The sequence below is a fragment of the Camelina sativa genome, chromosome 20 (genome assembly GCF_000633955.1).
Source record: "Camelina sativa cultivar DH55 chromosome 20, Cs, whole genome shotgun sequence".
In the NCBI taxonomy this organism is placed as follows: Eukaryota; Viridiplantae; Streptophyta; class Magnoliopsida; order Brassicales; family Brassicaceae; genus Camelina; species Camelina sativa.
The window spans coordinates 8,486,012-8,513,215 of record NC_025704.1 but is presented as its reverse complement, the minus strand read 5'-3'; the positions used below and the strand labels follow the sequence as shown (position 1 = coordinate 8,513,215).

The following is a 27,204-nucleotide window of genomic DNA, read 5'->3' as shown; positions in this document are numbered from 1 at the left end:
CCACACAAATCTTGATAGCAAACTGTAACAAAGATAGCCTGAGACTTTTTCTTCTATCGTGGAAATTCACAAAATAAAGAACAACACGACTAAACACCCTCACATATCTCATTACAACTTCAAGCTGAATATCAGTTGATAACATTAAGAAATAATTGAATTGCCTGAGTTTGTTTAGTAAAAGTCTCATTCTCATTCTTTTGAAACACCGAGGATCCACTGGGAGAGATGAGTCAAGTATGGCTCAGCCTGGGAGCCTTTGCTCAAGACTGGTCCTAAGCTCTGCAACTCCGAGTTGAATTCCCTTTCGAAATTGCTGGTAAAACGGGTTACAGACATGTTAGAACAATACCGTACTATGAAGGTCAAAATTTTTAACAGCAACTGATTTTATGAAGATCTAAATGATTCACCCAAGAAAGGGAAGCAATTAGTCTTAAAATAGTACATTGCCACTACTTACAATATGGATTCTGTGACGGTTGTATCTCTTATCATTGTCTTCTGTGGATGAGACTGGCTATTGATGTCGATAGATGATGATATCAGCCACTGTGTAGCTGCAGCATATTGTAGGCACACTGATTTCAACTTCTCCATTTTCTGCAATGTAGTAAACACGAGTGTAAAAGATTGATAAACATCACACTATTACTAGCGCGTTCACAAAATTCTGCTATCGTTGCACAAAAGAGAAGAACATAATTACATCGATGATGAGAAAACACAACATTTAATGGAACAGCGACAAACCTTAAGGACATCAGGTAAAAGAAGCAAGCATCCTCTCAGACACTTATCAAGAAAGAATTCATGATGTTGTATCACCTGTAAGATGATGGCACATTGTTCAATTAAGAATGTTTTCCTGCAAACAAAAATAAAGCAGGTCTCTTATCTTACCTCATCTACGCTCCTTGTGGATTGTAGTCTATCATGCATCACATGCCAATTTGGTTCAAGAACCTGAAGAGACATCCCACATAAAAGCAAGCAAATACAACATTAGACAGAACTGAAGAGCCAATAGTAGTTAAAATAAACACCAGATCATCTCATAAACAATTATTTCTCGACTTCTGGTGTGATTTCTCTCAACTGTTAATTGATAGTGTACTTATATCTCCAGAATTTATAACCCACAATTTCAGGAACATATATCTCGAAACTTGCAGTTGCAGTTGCAAGAAGTGGCTACATTTGCAAGTATGAGTTTTAGGACTACAGAGATATCTGGATTCAATATTAGAGTGTATGTCAATCTACATTTGCAAGTCATGAAGTATGAGTTTTAGGACTACAGAGATATCTGGATTCAATATTAGAGTATGTCAATTCCAGACGCCAGTCTTCTAGAGACTTATACCACAAAATCTCAATGGAAAACAGGAGCTACGGATAGACAATCATAATCTTTAAAAATAAAAAATCCAAATTTCATTCAACTAGCAATCATAATAGTTTAAAGCAAACGAAACAAACAGAAACTTCATGACTTGCCTCGAATGTAAGATAATGTAGAAGGCTACTGATGAATTTAAGCATACTACGGCAGAGAAGCGATGATCTAGGAATTGCTGTACCCTTAGAGTTCATAGACCGAATCCCCTGAAGAATTTCACAGAAGTTTATTAGAGAAGCAACATGGTTAAAAAGGTTTCATAAGGAACCAAAAATAAAATAAACTACAAGCTAGGAATTTTATATCAGTTCATACTTGATGTATCTGCCAAGCACCACAAAGCTGGCGTTCCACATGTTTGCAATGAAAAAGAAAGCGGAAAATCAACTGGTACTTTGACAGTGCTTTCTTTGATATGACAATGGATAGTGGCCACTGAACCTGAAACACAAAGTCACAACCAACATATCAAACAATTAAGTAGCCAATCGAATATGCATTTTTCAGTTACTTATATAAGTATGAATAGGATGATGAATCTAGAAGCGATTTAATAGTATTTTAGGCTGCGGAATTACTAAAACATATCACGACGAACAAAATATAAGAATCCAAGTACAATCAGGTAGTTGCAGACAAGCAAGAAAGGAGCAGACCTTATAGCTCAAGGAAAATGTCTCTAGACCAGTGATGCTCACTGGGTCCTCTATACTATTGCTATCAGAGTCCTTGTGCATTCCCAAAGTCGTAAGCAATGAAGCTCGATCCTAAGATATGAATGCAAAGTGAGAACATATTATGTACAAACATTGTAATTGATCACATCCAGGAAAAGAAATGTTAATTGCTCACCACACAACAAGTCAAGTCTTCGTGGCAAGGATCTGCTGCAGCCGCTGTGGTACGTAGAGCAAGATCTAGCAAAGACTAAACAATAGACATCCATTCAGATTCCAACTAAAAAATAGTGAGCCCTATCGATTGAATAATGGTAAGAAGCTCTGTCTAATACTTTGATCATGCTCTAAAGGGGAAAAAGCACCTGCAACTTTTCAACAGATACTTCATGCACTTTTTTGTTGAGCTCCTCTCGAGCAATGTCCATAAAATGAACCAGGAAATCACCCTGTAGTTCATTAGATTGTTGTACCAAAATCAATTAGAAATTAAACAGCTAACAGAGTATCAATGACAGAAGAAAACAACTAAACAACAAAATTTTCGGATTGATAAAGTATGCCCAGAAAATTCTGATAAACAGAACCAGCATACCTGGTCGAGAAGAAGATAGTGCTTTATAGATCGAAGCCTTCCTATGAGGTCATACTGAATCATATACTAATGGTCAGAGAGGTGTATTTACGAGTAATGACATCAAAGAAGCAGTCATAACACAATTTATTACCTTATCTTTGATGAGATTCACAAGCTCTATACTGGCGAATTCGTGAGCAGCCTTTATGCATTCAAGATAATGATGATTTGAACCAAATATTGTTAACTTAGATCTCTCTGAAATAGGAACCTGTTAAAAAAATCAGTCAATGTCATGTCCAATATCACAAACACTATTAATTGTATCAAAAGACAGAAAATTCATCCACAATCATACCTGAACATTGTGCCCACATTCTCTCATAACGTTTAGATATTTCCCTGTGGTCAATATTGTTGCAGCAATGTTTGCAAGGAAGCCAGGGATGGTATCCTTGAGGCTGTATCTTTGGCTCCAATATTTAGCTGTAGAGTCCTGACTGAGGCTCTCCTGTACGAAAAAAATTGACAGGGTAAGCAATTGACAATTGTGCAGGTGAGCTGAGCAAAAATTGAAGTACCTTTTTAAGTGACCTGTTCTCGGCAATGAAAAACTCCCCATACGGATCTTCAATGATCCCCTCATAGACCCACCTTAATTAAACACTAATTAAAGTTAGTTGACACATCTAACATTGTATTCTAGCAAATATCCATGTACAGATCTGCCAGACAAAAGATAATAAACATGCTCGCCAATTACTCCTTCCAAACAAAAGAAAAACATAGCCACAGGTTGGACTTAGGTTATCTGAGCATTCCATATGCAATAACAAAGGAGAAAAGGCAGAGATTATGGCACAACTTTTTTTTGGCTATGAGTCTAGTTACGAGCAAGAAAAAAAGAGGCATAGGTGACCAACCTTTCCAATATGCCAAGGTATGCATTGCTTGCACACTCCGTCATTTTCTCTAACAATGACCTTACTGAATTATCACCAGCCATCGCTTTAGCCTAGGCATGACAGTCTTCAAGATTAGGACATATAATAAGAAAGTTTGAGTACAAAAAAACCCAAAAGATTTGATGACTAAAGCAAGAATCTACCTGACTCTGCAAGAGATTAAGAACAGCAGAACCCACAAAATGCTTCGTCGAGGCATGCTGAACTACTGCAGCCAAAGCGCCCATGGATCCCATTATGCGCTGAGAGATACGAAAAACAATCAGTCAGCATACTTTTTTACCGAACCTGTAGTTTAGATTATCTAGAAGAAAGACAGACCTGACAGTAAAACCATAATCCTTGGATAGCGAGTCTTCCAAGTCGAAATTGATGTTCCAATTGTGCCACCATGGCTTGATAATCCTGATAAAAGACAGGATTGTTAATACTTTCAGCAATAGAAAAGAATGTTGTCAAATTACCTCAGAGCTAACAAGAAATGATATCCTCAGTCCAATCAATACGTGACATGGACTAGACACGAAACCCCACGTGTGAAACAGAAAGAAAAGAATCAGACTATCATTTTATTCAATTGGGCAATAATAACAGAGAGATTACAGAGACAGCAAGAATTTAACACAAAGATGACAGTATGAGCTATATGCGTCATCTAAGATATTCTTACATACGCATAACACACACACACACTCAGAAATGTGCTAAAGAAACCAATTCCGTGGACAAAAAAGAAAAGAAACCCAATAAAAAAACTAAAATCATGCTTTTAGTTAACTGAGTAGATCCCCAAAGTTGGCTACTAGTTTAAGGAATCCATATTCAGTTCGCAAAGTCGCTAAATAAAACATAAGGGAACGAAAATAACTCAACAAACAATGCATCATAATAACCACAAAGCTAGCAACCTATATCACATACAAGGAGGAGTGCCCTGAGTGCAGCTGCGAATGCATGGTTAACTAGCCCGTTCTTGAACTGTGAACTTGACTCCACAAATTGGTCAATCAGCAGATAATATTCACATAAAGGGAATATTTTTTTGGCCATTTCCTGCAAAATTATTTGCATTGGTCAATATATTCAGAAGACCCAATAAAACTAAGAGTTACAATGTTAATTCTTTATAACATCTCTAAATCCTTGTCAAAAGAGTTCCAAATAAAATAATAACACTTTCAAGAAGTCAGAACACCAAATGAAACGCCATATTCTTTCAAATAAAACAGCACCAAGTTCCATAAACATACAAGACGAGGAAACACCTTTCAAATAACAGTCTCAAAATGTGAACGACTTTGTCAATTTTGCACTAACTTTTTCTTTCTGTTTGACAAACTTAGCTCCAAAGATAGAAGACCATGCATGGTTAGAACTTAGAAATCACTCGGTTGACTAATGTAGACCATCAATGATTAAAATGTTTGGGATAAGAACCAAAATTAAACGAGTTGAGTACTACTTGCCTGTAATGGCAAATGCATTGATGCATCAACTTGGAAAGCTATACTATCCTCCTTCCCATGGAATCGTTCAATCGATATATATCTCCCTTCAATTCCAACCAAAGCAGACAAGAGATCATCAATGACAATAAGTTCCTGCATGCCCAAAAGGGATAAACAAGTTACTGAAATGGACATAACAGAAGAGATGACACCAAGTCTCAACCTAGGCTAGCAAAGTTCCACAATTACTTGGCTCAGATCAATTACCCTAGTCTATGCCAATTTGTTAAAACCACACACCTTAAAACCATGCTTTAAGTACCTCACCACCGGTTTCAAGATTACAGAATAAATGGAAGCAAAAATCACTTAGTTTGTAAAAACAACACAAACCTGAACCGGTTCGTCATAGCAGCCAATTGCCTGATCTTCTCCAGAAATGCTGAAACCAAAATGGAGAGTGGAAATCACACAAACAAACAAAAATCAGTGATTTTTTCTTTTGGAATGTGCTCGGAAGAGTAATAAAGCAATTGACTTGGGAAACGTAGAAATCGAGAAACACCTAGAGGACTTCTTAGAATCAGCAAGTTTGGAGCTTGCCCTCGTTTCCTGAGAAAGAACAATACACCCAACACCCGTTGTGTCAAAAAAGTATCTTTCTTTCTTCAAAAAAATTAAAAATACGAAAGAATAAAAACGAAATCAAGCACAAGTAATAAAGATGGGGGAGAACCTGGTGGAAGCGACCAGTGAGAAATGGCCTGTCTTGGTTCCAACGAGGAGTCGTTGGGCAAGAGATTGGCGACATTGATTCCATTCCTTCTCTCGCTTTCACTCTCTGCAACTCAGCAACTTCAAACAAAACAAAAAAAAAAAAAAGCTTTTTACGCGAATTGCAGAAGAAAAAGAAAAAAAGGAGATTCACACACAGATCATTCCACCAAATTCCGGTTTTTCGTTAACCATTAATTTCAGGGTTGTTAAAATGTCCGGTTTTGAAATGAACCAGTTTCAAATTCGAGATCGAGACCCACCCAATTCAAAAAAATCACTGATTTCAAAACCCTATTATCTGATTCTAAAAGAAGAAGGAGAAGTATCGAGAGTTAAAAAAAAGGGAACCTACAGATCTCTCGGCGCAGTAAGATTCAAGGGAGGAGTAGCTTCGCTTCACTTCACCGTGAGTGGTGTCTTCGATTGTTGACAGTGACACCAGAGTTGTGAGACGACTCGATTCGCTCTCTCCCCGGCGGGCAAATTCAACTTTGTATTTTTTGTCAATTGAATTTTCTGTAGAAAATAAAATAAATAAAACATGAAAAAAGGACAACACTTTTTAAAAAGAATAATAAAGGAAAAAAAAAAATTAAAAAACGATCCTTTTTGCTCCTACTCTGTCCTCCACCTCCAGCTTTCGATTTCACAGGGCAATTGATTATCTCTTTCCTATTTTATTGTCTTCTCAAAACGAATATACACACACAAACAACAAAATCAAAATAAAATCGTCAGCTTCTCCTCTCTTCTCCCTGTACCTGGAAAAATCAAATCTTTCGCTGCCGAGTTCTTCTCTCTGCGGCGAATTCATATACCAATCTCCAGGTTTTTCACTTCAACAATTTATCAAGTCTTGTCCTTTATAATTCGTTGTTTGATTCTTAAACACCTTTTTATTGCAAAGTTTGACCCTTTTTGTCTTTTATGGCCATCATCCCAATTTATTGGTTATAGGAACTTTTGTTGAATCGTTGGTATTGAATTGAATTAGGTGAAGGGAGAAGAAGAAGAAGAAGAAGAAGAAGAAGATGGCTTTGGTTGGAAAATCTGAGAGATTCTCTGCTGATTTTGTGATGGGAGGTGCTGCAGCCATTGTTGCTAAATCTGCAGCTGCTCCAATCGAAAGGGTCAAGCTTTTACTGCAGAATCAAGGAGAGATGATCAAGACAGGCCATCTCATAAAACCTTATACTGGTTTGGGTAATTGCTTTGGCAGAATCTTCAGAGAAGAAGGTGTTTTGTCCTTTTGGAGAGGCAATCAAGCCAATGTCATTCGTTATTTCCCTACTCAGGTACTTTTCCAAGTACACTAATAATGCTCATCAAATAGATTGAGTGTTAGATTCTTATTGTCACTAAAATTTAATTGCTCTTAGGCTTCCAACTTTGCATTTAAAGGTTACTTCAAGAGCCTTCTCGGATGTTCCAAAGAGAAAGATGGTTACTTGAAGTGGTTTGCTGGGAATGTAGCCTCCGGAAGCGCTGCTGGAGCAACGACTTCTTTGTTTCTGTACCATCTTGATTACGCAAGGACTCGTTTAGGTACTGATGCTAAGGAATGTTCAGTTAATGGCAAAAGACAGTTTAAAGGGATGATCGATGTGTATCAAAAAACTTTGTCAAGTGATGGCATTAAAGGACTTTACCGTGGATTTGGAGTGTCAATATTGGGAATCACTCTTTACCGAGGAATGTATTTTGGGATGTACGATACCTTCAAACCCATTGTTTTAGTTGGTTCCTTGGAGGTAATGTCATCTGTCCATGACGTTATATTTGCTTAATCTAGTAAAGAAAAGAGCTGAAAATAGTTATTTGATTCTGTGACAGGGAAACTTCTTGGCTAGTTTTCTATTGGGTTGGAGCATTACTACTTCCGCAGGCGTCATTGCTTACCCTTTTGACACACTTAGGAGGAGAATGATGCTTACATCAGGACAACCTGTAAAATACCGGAACACTATTCATGCCTTAAGAGAGATAGTGAAATCTGAAGGGTTCTATGCGCTATATAGAGGAGTTACTGCGAACATGCTTCTTGGAGTAGCAGGAGCAGGTGTGCTTGCAGGATATGATCAGCTTCACCGGATTGCTTATAAGCATTGGGTTTAGTAGTTTTGAACCAAACCCGAAAACTCAGCTCAAAGAAGAAAAGGTTAGTAAACACCAAGAAGTCTTCACTTACATTCCAATGTGTTGTGTTAATTAACAGAATCTCGGAATCATTAACCGATTGAAGCAGCAGAAGATAGGGAAAAAAAAATTGTTCATAATTTTTGTGCAGTTACATTGTTATATCAATAATCCAAGAATAGCCTCTTTGCTAATTGTGTATTGGAGCAAGTTTTGTTTCATATATGAGAGATGAAAAAGGTGAAAACTTCTAGAAATAGCTTTTTGATGATACAAATAAACAAAGGAAAACTTGCGGTGATCTTAAGCGAGAAGCCAGAAGTTTTTGTGGCGTTTGGTGGTGATTAAGTAACCGCCAAGCTTGCGGTTCTTGGGTTTAACAGCTATTGTCATGCAAGAAGCGTTTTCGAGACAGTATTTGAGAACACCGCCGTGTCCACGGCGTCTCTTCCATGCCCATCTCTTCAATAGCCTCCACACCGGAGGTTTCTTCTCTTGTCCAACTACTAAAAGGCTCACTTGTTGTTTCTTTGCTTCTTCTACTATCTTCTGTCCTTTGTCTTTGTCTTTCCCCTCTAACCTTCTTATCTCCACTTCTATCTGACATAAAGAAGAAAACACACGTCACCAATGCTAGAAAACTAAGTTGATCGAAAGAGTAATTATAATTATAAACACAAACGTAAACAAACAAACGAATACCAAGTGTGATGACTCACCCCGGGTCGTTTTGTTTGGCACAGTTTCTTCAAAGTATGAACCAATTCATCTGTTTTCACCTCGCGTTTTCGGTTCTTTCTTTTGCCTAAAAGCCAATGTGAAAACCCTTATTAGCCAAACCAAACAAACCTTCAAAGAAGGAAATGAACAAGAGGAGGGAAAGAGAAGAACTTTTTCTAAACGGTTTTGCAAAGTATAACAAGAAAAGAGTGTCTTGTGGCTGTAAAGTATGCGTAATAGCCCATTCCAAAGCTCCGGTAGAAGCAAGGGCTTTATCAACCACAACCATTACTCTGTTCCCGCCTTCTCCCTCCTCCTCCTCAACGGCTTCAACCGCTGCCACCGCCTCATTTTTTCCTTCTACGCCTCCATTGTTAAAGCTCTTGCCATCATCTTGTTCTTTTTCTTCTTCTTCTTCTTCTTCGTCTTCTACTATAACTTTGACTCTTTCTTCTTCTTCTTTCTCTTCATCCTCTTCACTTTCATTGTTCTCTTCTTTGGTTTCTTCTTCTACGGATCCGGCATCATCACCGTTTTCAGGTAGAAACTCGATTCTTTGGTCTCTCTCTATGGAACTCGAGTCCGGTTTGAACCTAATCGAAGGTGAATTGATCCGGACTCTTCTTAAACTCAACTTGGCTGATTTCTTGAGCGATCTCGCCATGTTTTCTGTTACAAACTGCAACTCAGAACGAACAAACCTTAGCATTGGTTCTTGAATGTCTGGAGAGCTAGCTAATGTATACGTGAGGACAAATTTGAAAGAGAACGTGCGTGCCATTAAAGATGTTTGATTGTTAATGGTTCCACACGTTGCTGTTTTTATTAAATTAATCGAGTCCAGTTCTATTTGATATTAACCGTATTTAAAACTAAGACGTATACACAAAAAAAATAAAAAAAATAAAAATCTCTAAAGAATATCCAAAAGTTGACCCATGTAGAGTAGATTAGAGAAAACTTGTTAGCTCTCAATCGGTTGTGGAGTTCACTAGCGTTTTAAACTTGTTAGCTTCTCAATCAGTTGATAAAGAAGGGGAGCGGATACCTGGAACCATGTTGAAGTTGGTGGAAGAGATGATCTCCAAACTCAGCACATAGCCCTTGTTGAATTCCATGTCTTCTAATTTTACTTAGGGGATAATTATCACCTTGTTATTTGCTTTTGGTCCCTATAGCTAATGAAAACTCCTCTTCATTTTCCAACCAAAATCTACCAGGGTCGACGGTCAAAGTATAGTAAAAGTATCGTATAACAAACAAAAACAAGTAGAAGAAAACCCAATTGCATTTTACAAGAAACTAAAAGCCAGTTTCAATCAGCCTAATATTATCAGTTCTTTCAACTGTTTCTTTGATCCACCTAATACTATCTTTATAATATCTCGATTAAGCTCTGTGTCATCTCAGTGCTGATTCATCGGAAACTGCTGCTACATGTGTAACGATGCATGCTACTACAATTATTTCATCTACCTCTTCTCTTGCTGGGTGGGAACTCTTTAAACCACTGATAAGTGGAGAAAAAAAAAAAAAAAAAAAAAAAAAAAAACTATTGTAGTTATATATAGATGAGGTTTCTTTTGTTCTATGTTTATCTTCAAAGCTAGCGAAAATTACACTTGATTCCCTGAGAATGCACAAGAGTAAAAAGCTTTCTGACTGAATTGCTATAAATTACATAAATCACAAAACAAAACAAAAAAAGAAAGAAAGTTATATGTGATTCAGACCAAAAGAGAAACAGCATATAACAAGTTAAGGGGGCCAGTAGATGATGAGTCCGAGGAGAGGACAGCACCGGACCACTCAATGTTCGCCACAACCTCCAAAACCTGACCTTCCACGAGTGGCGCAATGGAAAACTCGGCATACCAAAGCTCCAAAATCTGATCATCAGGACCTTGAGGCCGAGCTTCCCAGAAGATGGCCATCCTACTCCTGCCACGAGAGAAGCAGAATTTGATGATATCAAAACCAGAGTGTTGCTGCTGCAGCTCTTCCAAACCCTTGACTTCCTTCCAAGCCGACAAAAATGGAATACGCCACAGTATTCTCCCGCCGGTACCACGGCAGAACAATGCTGCACCAACTAAAAGCCAATCGTTTCCGTAGTCTGCGTCTGCGTCTGCATCTGTCTCTGCCTCAAACACACATTCACTTGTTGAGAACTTAAACATTTGACCGTCCTCATCCACCGCGTAAACATGCTTGCTGTCGTCCGTCACCACACTTTGTTGGATTTTGAGGGGCATCTTGGGCGTAGACACAGGCAGGAACTCCCAAGTTCTGGTTTCGGGATCATACACCTCTGCCCAGTTGGAGGAATCAGCAGCGTCCCAGCACCCTCCAAACACGTATATCTTCCTGTTGTCTATCAAGCTTGCCGATGCTCCGCTCCGAGCCATCTTCATGGGCGTTACTCGGTGCACTGTGTGATCGGTACAATCAAAAAACGTGACTTCCGATGTGGGTTTGCCGTCTATGAGTCCACCGATAACATAGACCCCACAAAAACCCTTCACGAAACAGGATCCTGATACCGGGGCCGGATACGAGTAGTCCATATTGAGCCGTTTCAGCCGACGTTGCACGGGGTGGAGGACGAACCACCGTGGACTTGGATCTGGATACATGTGCATATAGACGTACATATATCGGTGAAGGCAACCCCTCCGAGGGGTAATGGGACTTTGCGACATCCCGGTACCTCTTGGAGACCATCGATAAGGCTACGAGGTCTAATCTCGACAACAGAGTCAGGCAGTCCACAACCACATCATCTGGCACACACCATAACCCACACAACTCCGTCTCATTCTTCCTCCTCTTCTTCAATTCCAATCCACGAATCGCACTTCTTCCCTTCATTGATTTGATTACGTACGTTACCGGAGGGATCAATTTCCTTTCTTGCGCTAGGGGTTTTTGTGAGTGATCTAACTAGATTGTGTGTCATAGCGCTAATTCCCATTAAAATATCATTAAATTTGTGCTAACATGGGTTAAATTCCCATTAAAATACACGACAACTGACTGTGTATATATTGGGGGAATTAGCGCTATGACACACAATCTAGTTAGATCACTCACAAAAACCCCTAGCGCAAGAAAGGAAATTGATCCCTCCGGTAACGTACGTAATCAAATCAATGAAGGGAAGAAGTGCGATTCGTGGATTGGAATTGAAGAAGAGGAGGAAGAATGAGACGGAGTTGTGTGGGTTATGGTGTGTGCCAGATGATGTGGTTGTGGACTGCCTGACTCTGTTGTCGAGATTAGACCTCGTAGCCTTATCGATGGTCTCCAAGAGGTACCGGGATGTCGCAAAGTCCCATAATTATTTAATTATCTTACACAATCTTAGTTAAATCAACTTGATTTTATATGTCAAATATTCTAATATTAATATTGTTGAAAACTAATAAAATGAGAATTTAACCCATGTTAGCACAAATTTAATGATATTTTATTAATTCCAACATGTCCTCTTTATAAATAATCTACTATATAACCATATTATATAGTATTTTAATTTTTTTAAATTTTACATATTCGTAATATTTTCAAATTTTATTAAGTTTATATATATTAATTATAATATTTAAATAAATGTGAATCGAAGTTATTCTTACGTTAAGAATCAAAGCTCACAAGTATTGAAAAATAAAATGGGAATCAAATTGTTGTTTTCTTTGTTTACAAATGATTCATATATACAATATCTTCAAAATACAATAGAATGCGATATATCATAGTTCCATGATGAATGCGTCCATGAACCTATTATACATACACAAGGGTAAAAACAAAACAAAGCAATATGATCAGAGCTTTTTGGTTCCACTAACCCTATAGATACATAAATCCAAACAAGTTCTTATGAAAACAAAACAAAGCAATATATGTAATCAGAGATTTCTGGGTCTACAACTAGTACTCTATACATTCATAGCTAGATTCAAACAAGTTCTTATGAAAACAAAACAAAACAATATTATGAGAGATTTCTGGTTCTACTCTATTTATTCTACACACAAAAATACTGAAATTTAATTATAATAATAGATATCTCATTTAAAACGTAAGTTCTCTCCAAATATATAATTGTTCAACAAAGAGAAGGTTAGCATTCTTGATTTTTTAATTAACTACAAATATATATTACAAAAATAAACTCATTCACATTCTTGTACCTACAGTGTACCATGAGAATCTTTTTGTTCACTACTCCTTTTTTCAACTTATGAGACATGTCATAATACATTTAATAATCTATTTATTAAGCTCCTTATAAAATAAAATAAAAAAAATCTATACATTATTATAAAATTAAAAACTCAAACCGTTTTTTATAAACCCAAACCGATATATAATTTCATTTTAATTATAAAATCTAAACCCTAACCATCTCATTTGTAAACTCAAACCGACATATAATTTCATTCTGATTGTATAATCTAAATCCTAACCATCTCATTTGTAAACCCAAACCGACATATAATTTCATTCTGATTGTATAATCTAAATCCTAACCATCTCATTTGTAAACCCAAACCGACAATATCATTCTAATTGTAAAATCTAAATTCTAACCATCTCATTTGTAAACTCAAACCGACATATAATTTTATTTTAATTGCAAAATCTAAACCTTAATCACCTTATTTGTAATTCCAAACCGACATATAATTTCGTTCTAATTGTGAAATTTAAACAAAGTCAGTATTTAATTTTCCTTAATTAAAAGTATACATAATTTGTTTTTGTTTCCTTATTTTGTTTGTTTTTTTATTTAATTTTGATTTATTTTTTAAATGAAATAATGTATAAAAGAATCTGATTGATTAAAATAATTTAATTTTGATTGGTTTTAAACATTGCTCGTTTGATTTTGCTCGAATCACTATATATTATATATATATATTTTTTTTTTTTGACAATATGTTATATTTTCTTTTTATCATAAGAAATCTTGAGGTAGCTCTAGTTTTTTTGTCGTGGTCAAAATCGTCCTGCCCTCCACCATGTCTTGTGTGCAAGCAAGCACAAATCCAATTTCGATTCGTTTTTCTTCGGTGGCAAAACCTCGAAAAAAAGAAATAGTCCAACGAGGAAGGTACAAAAAAATGTCACTAAAATACTGTTTTAATTAAAATATGAACCAGACCAAACACAAAGGTCACTTAACTCACTTGTACCTAACCAAACTGAACTCATAATTTTTTATCATTCTCACATTCAAATCCAAAATTAGTGAAAAAGATTAGGTGAGGAGCACTCGCTAGTGACCAAAACTACATAATTTATACTTCAAAAAATGAAGAATAAATTACTAATAATAGGCTTATTAATAGAAGTAGCCCTATTTATGCAAAACACAGATCAGTTGTTACATAATCACATGTATACAAAGTGATCAGAGTAAAAACACAACTCAAATGCTTGCTTATATATAAGAAACTGCCGCAAGTAGGAAAAAAAACTCAAAACTCAAAAAGTAAAGAAAAAATAAATGGCGGATGATTCAGCAGCACCTTCGTCGATTGACGGCAACGTCCTCGTGGCGAAGTCACTATCACATCTCGGCGTAACCCACATGTTCGGCGTCGTAGGAATCCCCGTCACGTCTCTAGCTAGCCGAGCCATGGCTTTAGGCATACGTTTCATCGCCTTCCACAACGAACAATCAGCCGGTTACGCCGCTTCCGCTTACGGTTACCTAACGGGCAAACCCGGGATCCTTCTCACGGTTTCGGGTCCGGGTTGCGTTCACGGTCTCGCGGGTCTCTCCAACGCTTGGGTTAACACGTGGCCGATGGTGATGATCTCTGGTTCTTGCGATCAGAGAGACGTTGGTCGTGGAGATTTCCAGGAGCTTGATCAGATCGAAGCTGTGAAAGCTTTCTCGAAATTATCCGAGAGAGCCAAAGATGTTCGCGAAATCCCCAATTGTGTTTCTAGGGTTTTGGATCGAGCTCTTTCGGGTCGACCCGGTGGGTGTTATCTGGATCTTCCGACCGACGTCTTGCGTCAGAAGATATCGGAATCTGAAGCTGATAGGTTGGTGGATGAGGTTGAGAAGTCTTCGAAGCAAGAGCCGGTTCGGGGAACTCTGAGATCGGAGATTGAATCTGCGGTCTCGTTGCTGAGGAAAGCTGAGAGGCCATTGATTGTGTTTGGTAAAGGAGCTGCGTATTCGAAAGCAGAGGATGAGCTGAAGAAGCTTGTTGAGATTACTGGAATACCCTTTTTACCAACTCCGATGGGTAAAGGTTTGTTACCGGACACTCACGAGCTCTCAGCTACGGCGGCTAGGTCGCTCGCTATTGGGAAATGCGACGTCGCTTTGGTTGTTGGAGCTAGGCTTAACTGGCTTCTCCATTTCGGTGAGTCTCCTAAATGGGATAAAGATGTGAAATTTATATTGGTTGATGTCTCTGAGGAAGAGATTGAGCTTAGGAAACCTCACTTGGGCATTGTTGGAGATGCCAAGACTGTGGTTGGTTTGTTAAATAAAGAGATAAAAGACGATCCTTTTTGTATTGGTAAGTCGAATCCATGGGTGGTGTCGATTTCGAAGAAGGCTAAAGACAACAGTGAGAAAATGGAGATGCAGCTTGCTAAAGATGTGGTTCCTTTCAATTTCTTGACACCTATGAGGATAATCAGAGACGCTATTTTGGCTGTGGAAGGACCGAGTCCTGTTGTGGTATCAGAAGGAGCTAATACGATGGATGTAGGGAGATCAGTTTTGGTTCAGAAAGAGCCAAGGACAAGGCTTGATGCAGGAACTTGGGGTACAATGGGTGTTGGTTTAGGTTATTGTATTGCTGCTGCTGTTGCTTCTCCTGATCGCCTTGTTGTAGCCGTTGAAGGAGACTCTGGTTTTGGATTCAGCGCTATGGAAGTTGAGGTAGTAAAAACCATTTTACATTATATTAGCAATAATGTGGGAAACTGTCTTTTTTTTGTCTGAATCTTTTCACTGTTTATTATTGCAGACATTGGTTAGATACAATCTTCCAGTGGTGATTATAGTATTCAACAATGGTGGAGTCTATGGTGGTGACCGAAGGAGTCCAGAAGAAATCACTGGTCCTCATAGAGAAGATCCAGCACCTACATCTTTTGTTCCTAATGCAGGTTACCACAAGCTTATTGAAGCCTTTGGAGGCAAAGGTTATATTGTGGAAACACCCGATGAGCTTAATTCTGCTCTCTCTGAATCGTTTGCCGCAAGAAAACCTGCGGTGGTTAATGTCATCATCGATCCTTTTGCTGGTGCTGAGAGTGGGAGATTACAGCACAAGAACTAAAAAAAAAAGCTTTGTGGAGAAGTTTTAAATAATGTTTGTGTGTAAAAGGATAAAAGCGTTTATAGTATTTCAGTTTTTCACTATTGTAAACCGGATCATAACCGATCCAATTTAAACCAAAATTAAATAAAAATACACGTTTCCGGTTCAATTCCTTTAAGCCTCCTTCCTTCGTGTTAACTAACAAAACCTAAAAAAGCTATTTAATGGAGTCTGAGAAGAACAACACAAGAACAGAGTCGACTCCGAGACAAAAGACAACATGAAACCAGGTCTTTGAATCTTCTTCTTTCTCACAAATTCGTCTATTTTCAATTGCGTACATGAGATTGATGTGAGAATTTTGAATTTTGTTTTTGATATTATTTGATTTCAGAACTTCCTGGGTTTTATTACGACGAGGAGAAGAACAGATACTTCCCCATTAAAGGCCCTATCCCTGGTGCAAAAGCTTCTTCATCTTCAAGAAGCCAACAAAAACCTGACCCAAAGCCTGAACAGGTCGGTTACTTTAATCTTCGAATTTGTGTAAAGGTCAAGTCTTTGTAGAATTAATGATAGTTCCCCAACTTCTTTAGCTCTGTTTTAGTAACTCTATGTGAGAATTTTCATCAGGAAACAAATTATCAGAAGAGAACAAAACTAAAGGCATTGAAGCTAGTTTATTCCCGAGAGTTAAATGGCAATGTTGTTCCTGTCAATAAGAAGATGTCTAACTTCAAGGAGGAGATTCAAAAGACACAAGCCTCTTATCCTTTGGTATGTACCACCTCTGACTTAACAATTCTTTTTCTTATTGAGGTTACAAACTTACACAAGACAAGAATGAAACGTTTCTTGTGACTTAGGTATGGAGATACGAATCAACAAAACACACAGGCGATGCTGCTTTGAAACAGTTTCAGGTTGATGTACAAACATCTGTGGGCTTGACCAGAAAGAACATCCTAGTAGCTGGCAGTTCTAGTGGTTGCTTGAGGTATGTCTTACTCAGTTTCTTTGAATTAGTTGAGCTGTACCAAGAAATAGTTGAGCTGTATATATTACTTTTCATGCCAACCTATATGCTTTGGAAGTTTGTCCTTGCAGCATATTGAAAGTTTCCAAAGCTAAACAAGTATTCGATGGTGGAATCGACTGTGATCCAGTTTCTGTTCTTCCCCTCAAAGAAAACAATGCAGAAGAAAGGGAAGCACCTTGGTTTGTATGGAGACCTGCACAACCTTATCTAGCCTTATCTACTATATCTTCTATTCAGTTGATTGGAAGATATGATGATGCATCTGAAAACTCCAACCCCGTAAATCGAGCATTGTATCCTTAAAATGTGTTTTATCTTTTAGTTTTCGTCTTGATCTCCCTATTTGTGAAATCTTGACACGAGATATCAGGATAACTACACTAGGATCAACTGGTCGTGGGTCGGTTTTTATATTAAATGTTGCTGATGAAATGAACATACTTACTCCACGAAGCCTCCAAGGGAATGTTTCCTCTGAGTGTACCATTTGGACAGCTGATTGCAATATACGTGGGAGTCATGCAGCTATTGGTACCTTCTCTTTCTTACGGTGCTATATTGTTGCTGTAAATGGACCTGGTTCAGTAATTTCAAGAACCATTTAGAAATTATTAAAAGGTTTTGATATGTGGCAGGTACCGACTTAGGAGCCGCTTCGATTGATTTGGAAACAGGAGCAGGTTCATACTTTCTCCGAAGCAAAAGCGATGTTCTTGCGCTACAATATCATCAATCGGTAAAGTTTTCCTAATTCTAAGTTCCAAGATGCATCATTTTCTAGCGGCTCAATACTGTTTCCAACTCTTATTTGGTATCTGTTCATTCAGTGGTCTCTCTTAATTGAATAATAACTCGAGGGTCAAGTTACTGTCTGACAAGCTAAAGTCATCATGTCTTCAATTTTTACTGATATACACTTCTACTTCTTTTTTTCCCAGGGAAACATTGTTCAGTGCGGACTCAGAAATGGAGCCATTGTGTCAGTTGATCTACGTGAGAGACCAGGAAGACCGTTTCCAAGGCTCACTAGACACCAGATACGATATCAGTCATCAAGTAAAACCGGTCAAACTACTAAAAATAAACAATGGTTTGAGGTATTGCTAAGATCATATAACGACTTTGTTATGGTCCCAACTTTTCATCTTCTTCTCTTGAGCTTTCCTTGCAACATTCTGGTGATACTAAACTGTAATTGTTATTTGTGCAGCTCCAAGGAAACATAAATCCGTCTCATGTAATCTATATGCCGTCATCTCTTACGTGGTTTGTGAACTACTGAAAACTTATATGAAACCCCTCTTTACTACTTAGTTTTTGTGACTCTATCATTCACTCCTTCCTTCTCCAGCCTGAAGACACTCAAAACTTCTGATCAGTACTTAATGGCAAGCTCCATGGATGGAACAGTGAGTATTGCTGCTAGCTCTAGCTTCTACATATACTTGCTAAGAGATTTGCAAGAGCATTTCAGTCTTTATCTAAAGAGCCAAACTTTTCTCTGTTCTTAGATCAGATTATACGATCAACGCTTGGTTAAGAGAGGGGTCGCTGTACAGACATATGAAGGACATGTAAATTCTCATACTCGCATTGAATTTGGCATCGATCCGACAGAAAAGTTTCTTTTATCAGGTAAAAAAAAAGGAACCCCTTCCCTTGTTCTGAAAACATAACTGTTGTGTTGGATCTTGGAAAAACATCAATAGTTTGATTATAGTGAGATGATTTCAGTATACTTATCTTTGGGTTTTTGATTCAGGAGGAGAGGACTGCTATACTCGCATTTGGAGTATCAAATCTGGTCAACTGTTGTCTGAAAACAAATTCTCGGACTCTGTCCCTTCAGTTGTGTGTTGGTCTACTGATGAAAGTACTTACACACTGATCTTTCTCTTGCTTCTTAGACTTCTAATTTTCCTTTTTATCTTTAGTGTAAACAGAAGCTTTGAATGTTGGATTTTCAGGGCAAAAAGACCGAAAAGATAGCATTATGTATGGGGCATGGCTTGGATCGCACGAATCAATATTCAACGTGTTGTAAGATGTTAACTGTTTAGCAAGAAGGTTCTAAGACAATGGAAGCTGTTGCTTGTTATTCATATTCAACAGAAGGTAGCAGAACCATGATCTTGAAGATAGAAAGATCCTTTTTTTAGCCTTGTAACAGTAATTATAGAATCAGGTTTTTTGAAATTGTAAAGAAGACAAAATTCTTCATTTCTTTTATGTTCTCTCTTCCATCTTCAATGCTAATGAGTTATGGGAGAAGCTGTTCAATCAAACACTGGATTTAGTTAAGCAACAGACGCATTGAAAATGAAAAGTAGGAACCAGATAACGTTCAAACAAAAACGCATTGCTCTTTAGAATTAACACTTTAACACCGAGTAAATAACTGATAAATGACAATGTCTGCTTCTACTGATTAAACTCTATATGAGACCAACGTAGACAAAACATTGAGCTTCTTACATTGCCAAAAAGCTGGCGCAAGATCTGAGACGGTTGTAATTCGAAGATTCATAGTTAGCTTGCCTTTTTGAAATTGAGCAAGTGAATCCTAATCTTCCAACATTCTTGCTTCGCTAGAGTATCAATGAGGCATTATCCGTTGACATCAAGCAACAGTTCATCCCTCTATCATATTTTGCAGAAACAGCTAACCATATTACTTCAAAATATCAGACAAACCACTTCTTTGGCCTCTTAAGCCTTGGTTTCATCTCAAGGAACTTTGTTGAAGAATTTAGTAATTGAAGCTTGCTTTGGTCCTAAAGATTCTACCTTAGAAGAAGCTTTTACTTTCTTCTTTGGTTTACCTTTTACCTTCCTGTTCCTTTTCACAGGAGATATGCAGCTCTTCTGAGAACTACTCATGCTCTTAAGCTTGTGAAACTGCGATGGCTGACAACTTTCACTCCGCTCAGTTTCACAATGAATAAACTCAAGTTTCGAAACAAATGCTTCGTGGTTACACGAACTAACCCCATCTCCAGAAGTGAAAGATATAACAGCAGAAGAGACTTGCTCATAGAATTTAGTCTCGTGCTCATAAAAATCATCAACTATTTCCACTACGTTCCGCCATGTCCCTCTAATCATATCTGTTACCTGTTCTTGAGTAACCCATTTGGGCAAACAAATCTTTAGCTCTTCCACAATCTCCTCCTCCTTACCACAAGTCACATCGAATGAAACCTTCTCATCCAGAGGCTTGTCAAACAGATTCTCATCACCCATTACCTTCACAAAGAACACAACTTTTCACTTTGGCTTCACTTTTCCTAAAATCTCTGACCTTTTTAATTCCTCCACAGGCTAATGATTCTCTAAACTGTTCCTGAAGTCATCAAAACGATCCTAAGCAAGATTCTCTGACTCATATAAATGACCAATCTTTCTCTTTGACGTATACTGATTCATCGAGGATTAAACATGGTCATCCATAAAACCCTAAATCTTCATCGATGTTCTTCCGGATTACGCCGGCGCCTTAGAAAAAAAAAAGGAATAAGAATCGAACCTTGGCCTTGTAATGGAAAAAAATGAATGGTGATACAATTGAAATCTACGGCGAGAATCTTCCTTCTGGGCACCCACTGCGTTCGACGTTGGAGATGATCGGGAAGGCTTTGAGCCTCCGATTATGAAAGGAGTCCCAATATCAGAGACAAGCGGCGACGGCGTCGTGGCAAGGAGACCAATGGGCACGTTATTATTTTTCGGGTTTTAGGGAAAAATTAAAATACGTGATTATTGAATTAGTTTATAGTATTAGAATTAAATGATAGTTTTTTATTATTATTATTTTTTAGCTCACTTAATTAGTTAATAACATCAAGAGAAAAAAAATATATACTCCGTATTAACGAACATGACCAACAAACACGATAATGACTACTATATATTATGTTATTAGGTTACGAATCGAATCAGTGACTTGAAAAATCTAATTATAGAAGTGTAGGTAATTTTTTTTTTTTTTTTTTTCGTGAGGTTCAGGGCCCTAATCCTTCCAGGGTCCGGAAAAGACCGGATGAAAGTCTCTGGCCAAATGGAATTGACACTTGAGGAGAATTGATCTCTAAGTGTAGGTAATTATACTATTATCACACTTCTACTTCAATTTACCCCTTATACTCCCTTAGGTTAAGGAGCGGTGTCACGGCTATGGCGTGCGACTCATCAACAAGTTCATACCGTGGATCCCAAAATGCTCTATCCGTTGGCCATGGTAAAGTTTTCTCCTTTGCAGCCTCGTCAGCTAGGTGGTCGTCGTCAGAGTCAAGCTTCTTCCTCTTATCCTCCAGAAAAGACGAGAGGATCTTCTTTGGGACATGTAGTTAAAATATTACTTAATGGTTAAACTATAAAAAAGACTTANTTTTTTTTTTTTTTTTTTTACCGTGAGGTTCAGGGCCCTAATCCTTCCAGGGTCCGGAAAAGACCGGATGAAAGTCTCTGGCCAAATGGAATTGACACTTGAGGAGAATTGATCTCTAAGTGTAGGTAATTATACTATTATCACACTTCTACTTCAATTTACCCCTTATACTCCCTTAGGTTAAGGAGCGGTGTCACGGCTATGGCGTGCGACTCATCAACAAGTTCATACCGTGGATCCCAAAATGCTCTATCCGTTGGCCATGGTAAAGTTTTCTCCTTTGCAGCCTCGTCAGCTAGGTGGTCGTCGTCAGAGTCAAGCTTCTTCCTCTTATCCTCCAGAAAAGACGAGAGGATCTTCTTTGGGACATGTAGTTAAAATATTACTTAATGGTTAAACTATAAAAAAGACTTAGTTAACAACCCGCACGATGTGCCGAATAAATTGATTCAAATAAATTATTATTTGGGATCTAATGTGTCAAAATAATAATTATTATTTATAATTTTTTATTTCACGGAATAAATCGATTCAAATTCTTATATTTTATATTTCACGTTATTTTTTACATTGATTAAATAAATAAGACAATATTTTAAGATTAATCAATTAAAACTAATCACAAGTTTACAAATACCATGAGAAAAGTGTATAAAAATAGTAAATAATAAAAAAGTATAGTAGTGGTAAAAATTTATAAGGAAAAGTGAATGTCAGGATTTTCAAAAAATTCAATACCATGGTAAGATCATTGAATTACCATTTATTATTAAATTATTAAAAATTTAATATTTTATTATTATGATTATTGTAGTAGTTATTTTTTGATCAAAGATTAAATATCTTTGAAGGATTTTTCTATATGAGACATATTTTTATTTTTCAAAAATTTAAATTGGTGAATAAATTTAAAATTGTTTATGAAATTTTATTTATTTTGAGATTATTGTGATAATTGATTTTTAAAATATATTTGTATTTTTTTAAGTCGGAGCCCTGGCTTCCCCGTTCTGTTGAGATAATTCGGACCTTCGAGGACCTGACCGAGTTTACTGCACAAGAGAAAGCTGCCTTTCCTACTTGGTGAGTGACGTTTCCTTTTTTGTTTTCATAAAACCCCTTGTTTGAATATGTAGCTTATATTATGAGTGTATAGAGTGCACTAGTAGAACCCGAAGTCTCTGATAATATAATATTACTTTGGTTTGCTTTCATAAGAACAAGAACTTGTTTGTTTGGATCTAGCTTTGGATCTGATTATATATATATATTGTTTTGTTTCCTTTTCATAAGAATTTGTTTGTATCTACAGAGTTGTGGAACCTGACGACGACGGGGCTACAAAGGAGATTTCGGAGAAACAGTTTCAATGGAGTGATGATTCAGACGCCACGGCCGGGATGAATGAAGATGATAAGATGCGCTGGCTTGCTCTGAACACACGCCCAGGCTTGTCGACACCGCTCCTTGCAGGACTTTACGAGCAACAGCGAAAGCAAGATGAGGATCCTTGAAGGACGACACATGGTGAGCCAGAGCCTTATCCCTATCTTTATATATCCAAGTTGAACTTTTGAATAATTCACCAGACATCTGCTTGTGAGGATTATTTGTGATTTTTGGATTACAATCGGTTAATAAATTGGTGAATAAATTAAAATTGTTTACGAAATTGGAACGAGCTAAAATTGTTCACCAATTTTAATTCATAAGAACAAGAACTTCTTTGTTTGGATCTAGCTTTGAACAAGAACCCGAAGTCTCCGATAAATTAAAATTGGTGAATAAATTTAAAATTGTTTACGAAATTTATTTATTTTGAGATTATTGTGATAATTGATTTTAAAAATATATATGTATTTTTTAAATATATTTATTTTGTTTTTAAAATACTTAGAGATGTAAATGTTAAGAGTGTTTTGGTAATAAGCCACCATTGTTTTCCAAGGTAAATAAGCCATTGTTTTTTAAAACAAAAATTAAGCTATTTGATCTATGAGTTAAACAAAAAAGTTTATTTGTCTAATATGGCCCATTTCTAGGTCATGGATGCCAATTATCTATTTAGAATTTATAAATAGACAATCATCTTACAGTTCTAGATCATTTATTTATTCTACAAACAAAAATACTGAAATTTAATTATAATAATAGATATCTCATTAATAACATAAGTTATCTCTAAAAATATAATTGTTCAACAAAGAGAAGGTTAGCATTCTTGATTTTTTAATTAACTACAAAAATATATTAGGAAAATAATCTCACTCACATTCTTGTACATACCTTGTACCATATACTTAAGTTACATGCCATTTATGACAAAGATAATGAGATAACTAATTGACATCATGAGCACAAGGGGTCGTTAGAGACTATACTACACATCTCTCCATGAAAATGACTACTATAATTAGATGAGTTAAGTCCGAGATTAGTGTATTATACTACCAATCAAATCACGTTTATTTGTTTATCAATATACATAAACAGTTTGAATTTTTAATCATAAAATAGATAAATTAGTGAGAGCTAATTAAGTTGATAATTATAGTATTTTTAAGATTCAACAATCGTCGGTCTTGCCATATGGTTTGCTCAGGTTGCGGTAATCGTTTGAACCTATTGATTGAACATCTGGATGTCGGCTTGGAAGATTTGCATCCTTCTATTCGAGTCCCTTTGGTCGACATCAGGCGGGTGTATTGTTCAGCGCATGCATCTGCTTATTCACTACCATTTCAATCCGGACTCTCCTATGAATTTCTCCATTCAAAAGAGAGATGTTGTAGTGGTCTTCGATTTGATGACCCTGTTACTTAAGGGTGATCCTAAACACTTGGTATTTGGAATCTTTCGATCATTCACTCAAATTCAAGTTTGTGGGGATGGCAATGGAGGCTCTCATTGCCAAGTGGGAGATAGAGTATGGTATGAATGATATCTTGTTGACTGAAGAAGATTTGAAGAATCTCGACTAGAATCTAGGGATTTAAAGCCATATTTTGGTTTATGTTTTATCTCGTACTTTTGAAGATTTGAAGCAACAGTTTTGTGCGGAACATATAAAGGCTGTTTTGGTCTGGTGAATAGCCGTTTCATTTATTACTGTTTTGGTCTCGTTACTAGCCGTTTCATTCATTAAATTAAATTTATCTTACAATCGACCCCCTTAAAAAATAAAGGCCTAAAAAAATAAAGGCCCATTAGCAAAGCGAAAAATGAAAACCTTTCTTCATCATAAAATCGGTCGGGCCCAATGAATACAGGCCATTTAAAAACCGGAGCAAGACCTTCGTTTATCAAAAGAACTAAGCAAGAGGACTGGTAGCTCTAGAGTCCAGGGGGTCTTTACCTTTACTTGTAGTATGCGCACATATAATTTTTATTATAATTTATATTTTATGTTGTATTTGTTTGTTAAATATTGGATATTTTATAAATAGAGGAATAACTAAAATTTATGGTTGTTGTGCAGCTAAATATTTAAATTATATTTTTAACCCGCACTATATTTCATCATCATTTGTTTGTTATATTTAGTTTATTTTGTTTAGTGTTTGAGATTTTATTTTGATTTCTAATTATTATAACAAAACATAAGGGGTCTAAATATATAATCAGTAATTTATACGTTATGATTAAGTCACATTTTCCTAATGATTTAACTATTTTATACAATCTTAGTTAAATTAACTTGATTTTATGTCAAATATTCTAATATTAATAGTGTTGATAGTTATTTAAATGAGGATTTAACCCGTGTTAACACAAATTTAATAATATTTTATTAATTCCAACATGTCCTCTTTATAATCCATATACTATATAACTTTTTGACTTTTTTCATTTTACATATTCGTAATAATTAAAAAATTTATTAAGTTTATATATGTTAATTATAATATTTAAATAAATGTCATCCGAAGTTTTTTTTACGTTAAGAATCAAATCTCACAGGTTTGGGAAAACAAAATGGGAATAAAATTGTTGTTTTCTTTGTTGCAAAGGATTCAGATATAAAATATTTTTAAAACGTGTAGTTAAATATATGATAGTTTCTGTTTCCATATTGATTGCTGTTATTTTTTTAGTTGAAATGAAATGTAAAATATTTTGGAAACAAAATCTGGAATAGTGTTAGTTTTGTAAATTTTTGTGGGGTTAATGTTGCAAATAACCTTTTAAATAAACAAAACTAACAAGGCATAACACAAAATATACTTAAAAAATGTTAATATAAATGCTAGGGCTCGTCGCTCAGTCGTTTACACGGGTTTTGTCGATCGTCTCCGTAAATATTTTAGCAAAATCTCCAACTCGCTTGTTCTCCTCGGCGGGGCTGCTCCTTACCGGCTTAGGTACGGTGTTTCTTCAATACCTTTACTCCTTCGTTTCACCCCTTTCTTACCTACTTCGATCGGTTTTGTGCAACAAACAAATGTTATTATTTCCCTATTTTTCTCTTGTCTTGATTGAAACTTAAAAAAAAAAAAAAAAAAAACTAATGAGTGTTTCAACTTTTACACTTACAAGTAATTAAGAAATTGCGTTTCATATAATCGGACAAAAAGAAATGGGAAGGTCACATGTTCATTCTCGAATCTCGACTAATAATGTCTCTTTCTGTTCATTAATACCACAAAAGAGAAACCAAACCACTTGCGCAGTTAAGGATAAAAATAACAAAATAAAGATGAAAAAAAGGTTGACAAATCTTTTTTTTGGTTTTTGGTTAAGACAAAGATTCTTCAACTATGGTTTCTAACTTCGGTTTCTTAGATTTCGAAACTGAGATCCTATGCATAAACTCCGCCGCCGAGAACTCTTCAATATCTTCTAAATTCAGCTTCGATCCCCCCGACGACGACACCACCTTGACGTCATCTTCTTCCCCGTCCGGCGAAACCCTCCCGTTATTATGACAGTGTTTAACACTTCCGCCGGAACAATCACTCCCCACGCCGCGGCGACGCTGTTTCTTAGCAGCTACGAACAACCGAGCCAAATCCGAAGCATTAGCAGCTGACGTGGAACGCGTCATAGGGAAAGCTACGTACACGTGACACCCTCTGATCTGAAGGTCATCATCGGCGGCTAACGGACTAAGTTTCCGACCGATCTTTAACGACTTGGCGTCGACTAGGAAGAAGCTTGGGATCTCCATCATTAGCTCGGCAGCTTTCATCGGCGCGTGAATGTGACGTACTCCACCGTCCGGGAGAATGACTCTCGCCGCCGTTAATGACGACGAAGACGTTTTGCTAAGTGCCGAAGAAACGTAGTTTCCCATTACGTGAAGAAATGGATCGAACGTTCAATGAAACAAAAAGCTATATGAGAATTGAATATATTTTTTGGTGTTTCTAGGAGAGGATCCAAGAAGACATGAGAGTATATATACAAGAGAATGTTTGGAGAGAAAAATTAGAATATAATTGATTTTATATAGAATAGTATAATAAGGTGGAGATAGACAGTTGTGCATATACAGGTTGACATTATATGGTTGAATACGCGTAGTATTTTGCATTATATTCAAATCAAATATATTATATAGCCGTGTTTTTCATAAGTCTATGGCCATCTTTTTTTTTTTTTTGCTCTCTACTTATCATTGTCACTTTACTCTACATGGAAGTTATCAGTTGTAAATGGCCAAAAATATTGGTTTGTTGTCAAAAAAAGTTAGTTATAAGTTATAAAATGTAATATTTGTTTTCTAAGGTTTAACTTTAACGGAATTGGAATTTTATTTTTACCGGTTTTCTTCCA

The 27,204-nt window shown here is 36.6% G+C and overlaps 8 protein-coding genes and 1 long non-coding RNA gene across 11 annotated transcripts; 4 read left to right on the top strand and 5 right to left on the bottom strand.

Annotated features, from left to right (window-relative positions):
* Nucleotides 33-6,368, bottom strand: LOC104770044 (gamma-tubulin complex component 2-like). Its single transcript, XM_010494393.2, has 22 exons — nt 6,199-6,368; nt 5,806-5,924; nt 5,635-5,681; nt 5,463-5,511; nt 5,088-5,222; nt 4,543-4,674; nt 3,943-4,026; nt 3,765-3,863; nt 3,580-3,671; nt 3,238-3,310; nt 3,015-3,167; nt 2,808-2,927; nt 2,675-2,728; nt 2,445-2,528; nt 2,255-2,329; nt 2,059-2,169; nt 1,718-1,843; nt 1,501-1,608; nt 904-966; nt 754-828; nt 464-603; nt 33-316 (listed from the first exon to the last, which is right to left on the bottom strand). The coding sequence occupies exons 2-22, from the start codon at nt 5,887-5,889 to the stop codon at nt 193-195; spliced, it is 2,028 nt and encodes a 675-aa protein (XP_010492695.1). The 5' UTR covers nt 5,890-5,924; nt 6,199-6,368; the 3' UTR covers nt 33-192.
* On the top strand, nt 6,434-8,176 carry LOC104770041 (ADP,ATP carrier protein ER-ANT1-like). Of its 2 annotated transcripts, none has more exons than XM_019242372.1 (4): nt 6,434-6,674; nt 6,804-7,141; nt 7,226-7,597; nt 7,680-8,176. In XM_019242372.1, the coding sequence occupies exons 2-4, from the start codon at nt 6,878-6,880 to the stop codon at nt 7,959-7,961; spliced, it is 918 nt and encodes a 305-aa protein (XP_019097917.1). In that variant the 5' UTR covers nt 6,434-6,674; nt 6,804-6,877; the 3' UTR covers nt 7,962-8,176. The 2 variants fall into 2 exon arrangements, with proteins under 2 accessions (XP_019097917.1, XP_010492693.1); XM_010494391.2 differs by having other exon boundaries at nt 6,435-6,674; nt 6,841-7,141.
* LOC104770040 (MAP7 domain-containing protein 2-like) lies at nt 8,273-9,459 on the bottom strand. The gene is made up of 3 exons (XM_010494389.2): nt 8,874-9,459; nt 8,702-8,787; nt 8,273-8,582 (listed from the first exon to the last, which is right to left on the bottom strand). The coding sequence occupies exons 1-3, from the start codon at nt 9,409-9,411 to the stop codon at nt 8,286-8,288; spliced, it is 921 nt and encodes a 306-aa protein (XP_010492691.2). The 5' UTR covers nt 9,412-9,459; the 3' UTR covers nt 8,273-8,285.
* Nucleotides 10,430-11,573, bottom strand: LOC104772317 (F-box/kelch-repeat protein At4g39753-like). Its single transcript, XM_010496948.1, has 2 exons — nt 11,246-11,573; nt 10,430-11,133 (listed from the first exon to the last, which is right to left on the bottom strand). Exons 1-2 carry the CDS (start codon nt 11,571-11,573, stop codon nt 10,430-10,432), a joined length of 1,032 nt encoding a protein of 343 aa, XP_010495250.1.
* On the top strand, nt 14,099-16,172 carry LOC104770038 (2-hydroxyacyl-CoA lyase-like). Its single transcript, XM_010494386.2, has 2 exons — nt 14,099-15,618; nt 15,707-16,172. The coding sequence occupies exons 1-2, from the start codon at nt 14,218-14,220 to the stop codon at nt 16,019-16,021; spliced, it is 1,716 nt and encodes a 571-aa protein (XP_010492688.1). The 5' UTR covers nt 14,099-14,217; the 3' UTR covers nt 16,022-16,172.
* Nucleotides 16,187-19,347, top strand: LOC104770039 (DDB1- and CUL4-associated factor 4-like). Of its 2 annotated transcripts, XM_010494387.2 has the most exons (13): nt 16,187-16,293; nt 16,398-16,522; nt 16,637-16,780; nt 16,870-17,000; nt 17,111-17,335; nt 17,413-17,573; nt 17,678-17,778; nt 17,981-18,139; nt 18,253-18,308; nt 18,394-18,451; nt 18,554-18,677; nt 18,805-18,915; nt 19,010-19,347. In XM_010494387.2, the coding sequence occupies exons 1-13, from the start codon at nt 16,284-16,286 to the stop codon at nt 19,084-19,086; spliced, it is 1,482 nt and encodes a 493-aa protein (XP_010492689.1). In that variant the 5' UTR covers nt 16,187-16,283; the 3' UTR covers nt 19,087-19,347. The 2 variants fall into 2 exon arrangements, with proteins under 2 accessions (XP_010492689.1, XP_010492690.1); XM_010494388.2 differs by lacking the exons at nt 18,805-18,915; nt 19,010-19,347 and having other exon boundaries at nt 18,559-18,671.
* Nucleotides 19,381-20,765, bottom strand: LOC104770037 (DNA ligase 6-like). Its single transcript, XM_010494385.1, has 2 exons — nt 20,569-20,765; nt 19,381-20,288 (listed from the first exon to the last, which is right to left on the bottom strand). The coding sequence occupies exon 2, from the start codon at nt 20,283-20,285 to the stop codon at nt 19,770-19,772; it is 516 nt and encodes a 171-aa protein (XP_010492687.1). The 5' UTR covers nt 20,286-20,288; nt 20,569-20,765; the 3' UTR covers nt 19,381-19,769.
* Nucleotides 22,451-23,059, top strand: LOC104770036. Its single transcript, XR_002036977.1, has 2 exons — nt 22,451-22,512; nt 22,742-23,059. It is a non-coding gene; the product is annotated as an uncharacterized LOC104770036 (long non-coding RNA).
* LOC104770035 lies at nt 25,966-26,874 on the bottom strand. Its single transcript, XM_010494383.2, has one exon. The coding sequence runs from the start codon at nt 26,720-26,722 to the stop codon at nt 26,165-26,167; it is 558 nt and encodes a 185-aa protein (XP_010492685.1). The 5' UTR covers nt 26,723-26,874; the 3' UTR covers nt 25,966-26,164.

Excerpts from the sequence above, each read along its gene's own strand:
- LOC104770037 (XM_010494385.1), bottom strand. The coding sequence starts at position 20,285 with ATGGGTGATGAGAATCTGTTTGACAAGCCTCTGGATGAGAAGGTTTCA.
- LOC104770040 (XM_010494389.2), bottom strand. The coding sequence starts at position 9,411 with ATGCTAAGGTTTGTTCGTTCTGAGTTGCAGTTTGTAACAGAAAACATG. Across the intron at positions 8,788-8,873 it reads TGCAAAACCGTTTAGAAAAA|GCAAAAGAAAGAACCGAAAA; the intron begins GTTCTTCTCTTT and ends ATTGGCTTTTAG. Across the intron at positions 8,583-8,701 it reads GCCAAACAAAACGACCCGGG|ATAGAAGTGGAGATAAGAAG; the intron begins GTGAGTCATCAC and ends TCTTTATGTCAG.
- LOC104770039 (XM_010494387.2), top strand. Across the intron at positions 17,001-17,110 it reads AGTTCTAGTGGTTGCTTGAG|CATATTGAAAGTTTCCAAAG; the intron begins GTATGTCTTACT and ends TTGTCCTTGCAG. Across the intron at positions 17,574-17,677 it reads TGGGAGTCATGCAGCTATTG|GTACCGACTTAGGAGCCGCT; the intron begins GTACCTTCTCTT and ends GATATGTGGCAG.
- LOC104770044 (XM_010494393.2), bottom strand. The coding sequence starts at position 5,889 with ATGGAATCAATGTCGCCAATCTCTTGCCCAACGACTCCTCGTTGGAAC. Across the intron at positions 2,928-3,014 it reads AATGTGGGCACAATGTTCAG|GTTCCTATTTCAGAGAGATC; the intron begins GTATGATTGTGG and ends TTTTTTTAACAG. Across the intron at positions 1,609-1,717 it reads GTGCTTGGCAGATACATCAA|GGGATTCGGTCTATGAACTC; the intron begins GTATGAACTGAT and ends GAAATTCTTCAG.
- LOC104770041 (XM_019242372.1), top strand. The coding sequence starts at position 6,878 with ATGGCTTTGGTTGGAAAATCTGAGAGATTCTCTGCTGATTTTGTGATG. Across the intron at positions 7,142-7,225 it reads TTCGTTATTTCCCTACTCAG|GCTTCCAACTTTGCATTTAA; the intron begins GTACTTTTCCAA and ends AATTGCTCTTAG. Across the intron at positions 7,598-7,679 it reads TTTTAGTTGGTTCCTTGGAG|GGAAACTTCTTGGCTAGTTT; the intron begins GTAATGTCATCT and ends ATTCTGTGACAG.
- LOC104772317 (XM_010496948.1), bottom strand. The coding sequence starts at position 11,573 with ATGAAGGGAAGAAGTGCGATTCGTGGATTGGAATTGAAGAAGAGGAGG. Across the intron at positions 11,134-11,245 it reads ACTACTCGTATCCGGCCCCG|TGCACCGAGTAACGCCCATG; the intron begins GTATCAGGATCC and ends CCGATCACACAG.
- LOC104770035 (XM_010494383.2), bottom strand. The coding sequence starts at position 26,722 with ATGGGAAACTACGTTTCTTCGGCACTTAGCAAAACGTCTTCGTCGTCA.
- LOC104770038 (XM_010494386.2), top strand. The coding sequence starts at position 14,218 with ATGGCGGATGATTCAGCAGCACCTTCGTCGATTGACGGCAACGTCCTC. Across the intron at positions 15,619-15,706 it reads TCAGCGCTATGGAAGTTGAG|ACATTGGTTAGATACAATCT; the intron begins GTAGTAAAAACC and ends TTATTATTGCAG.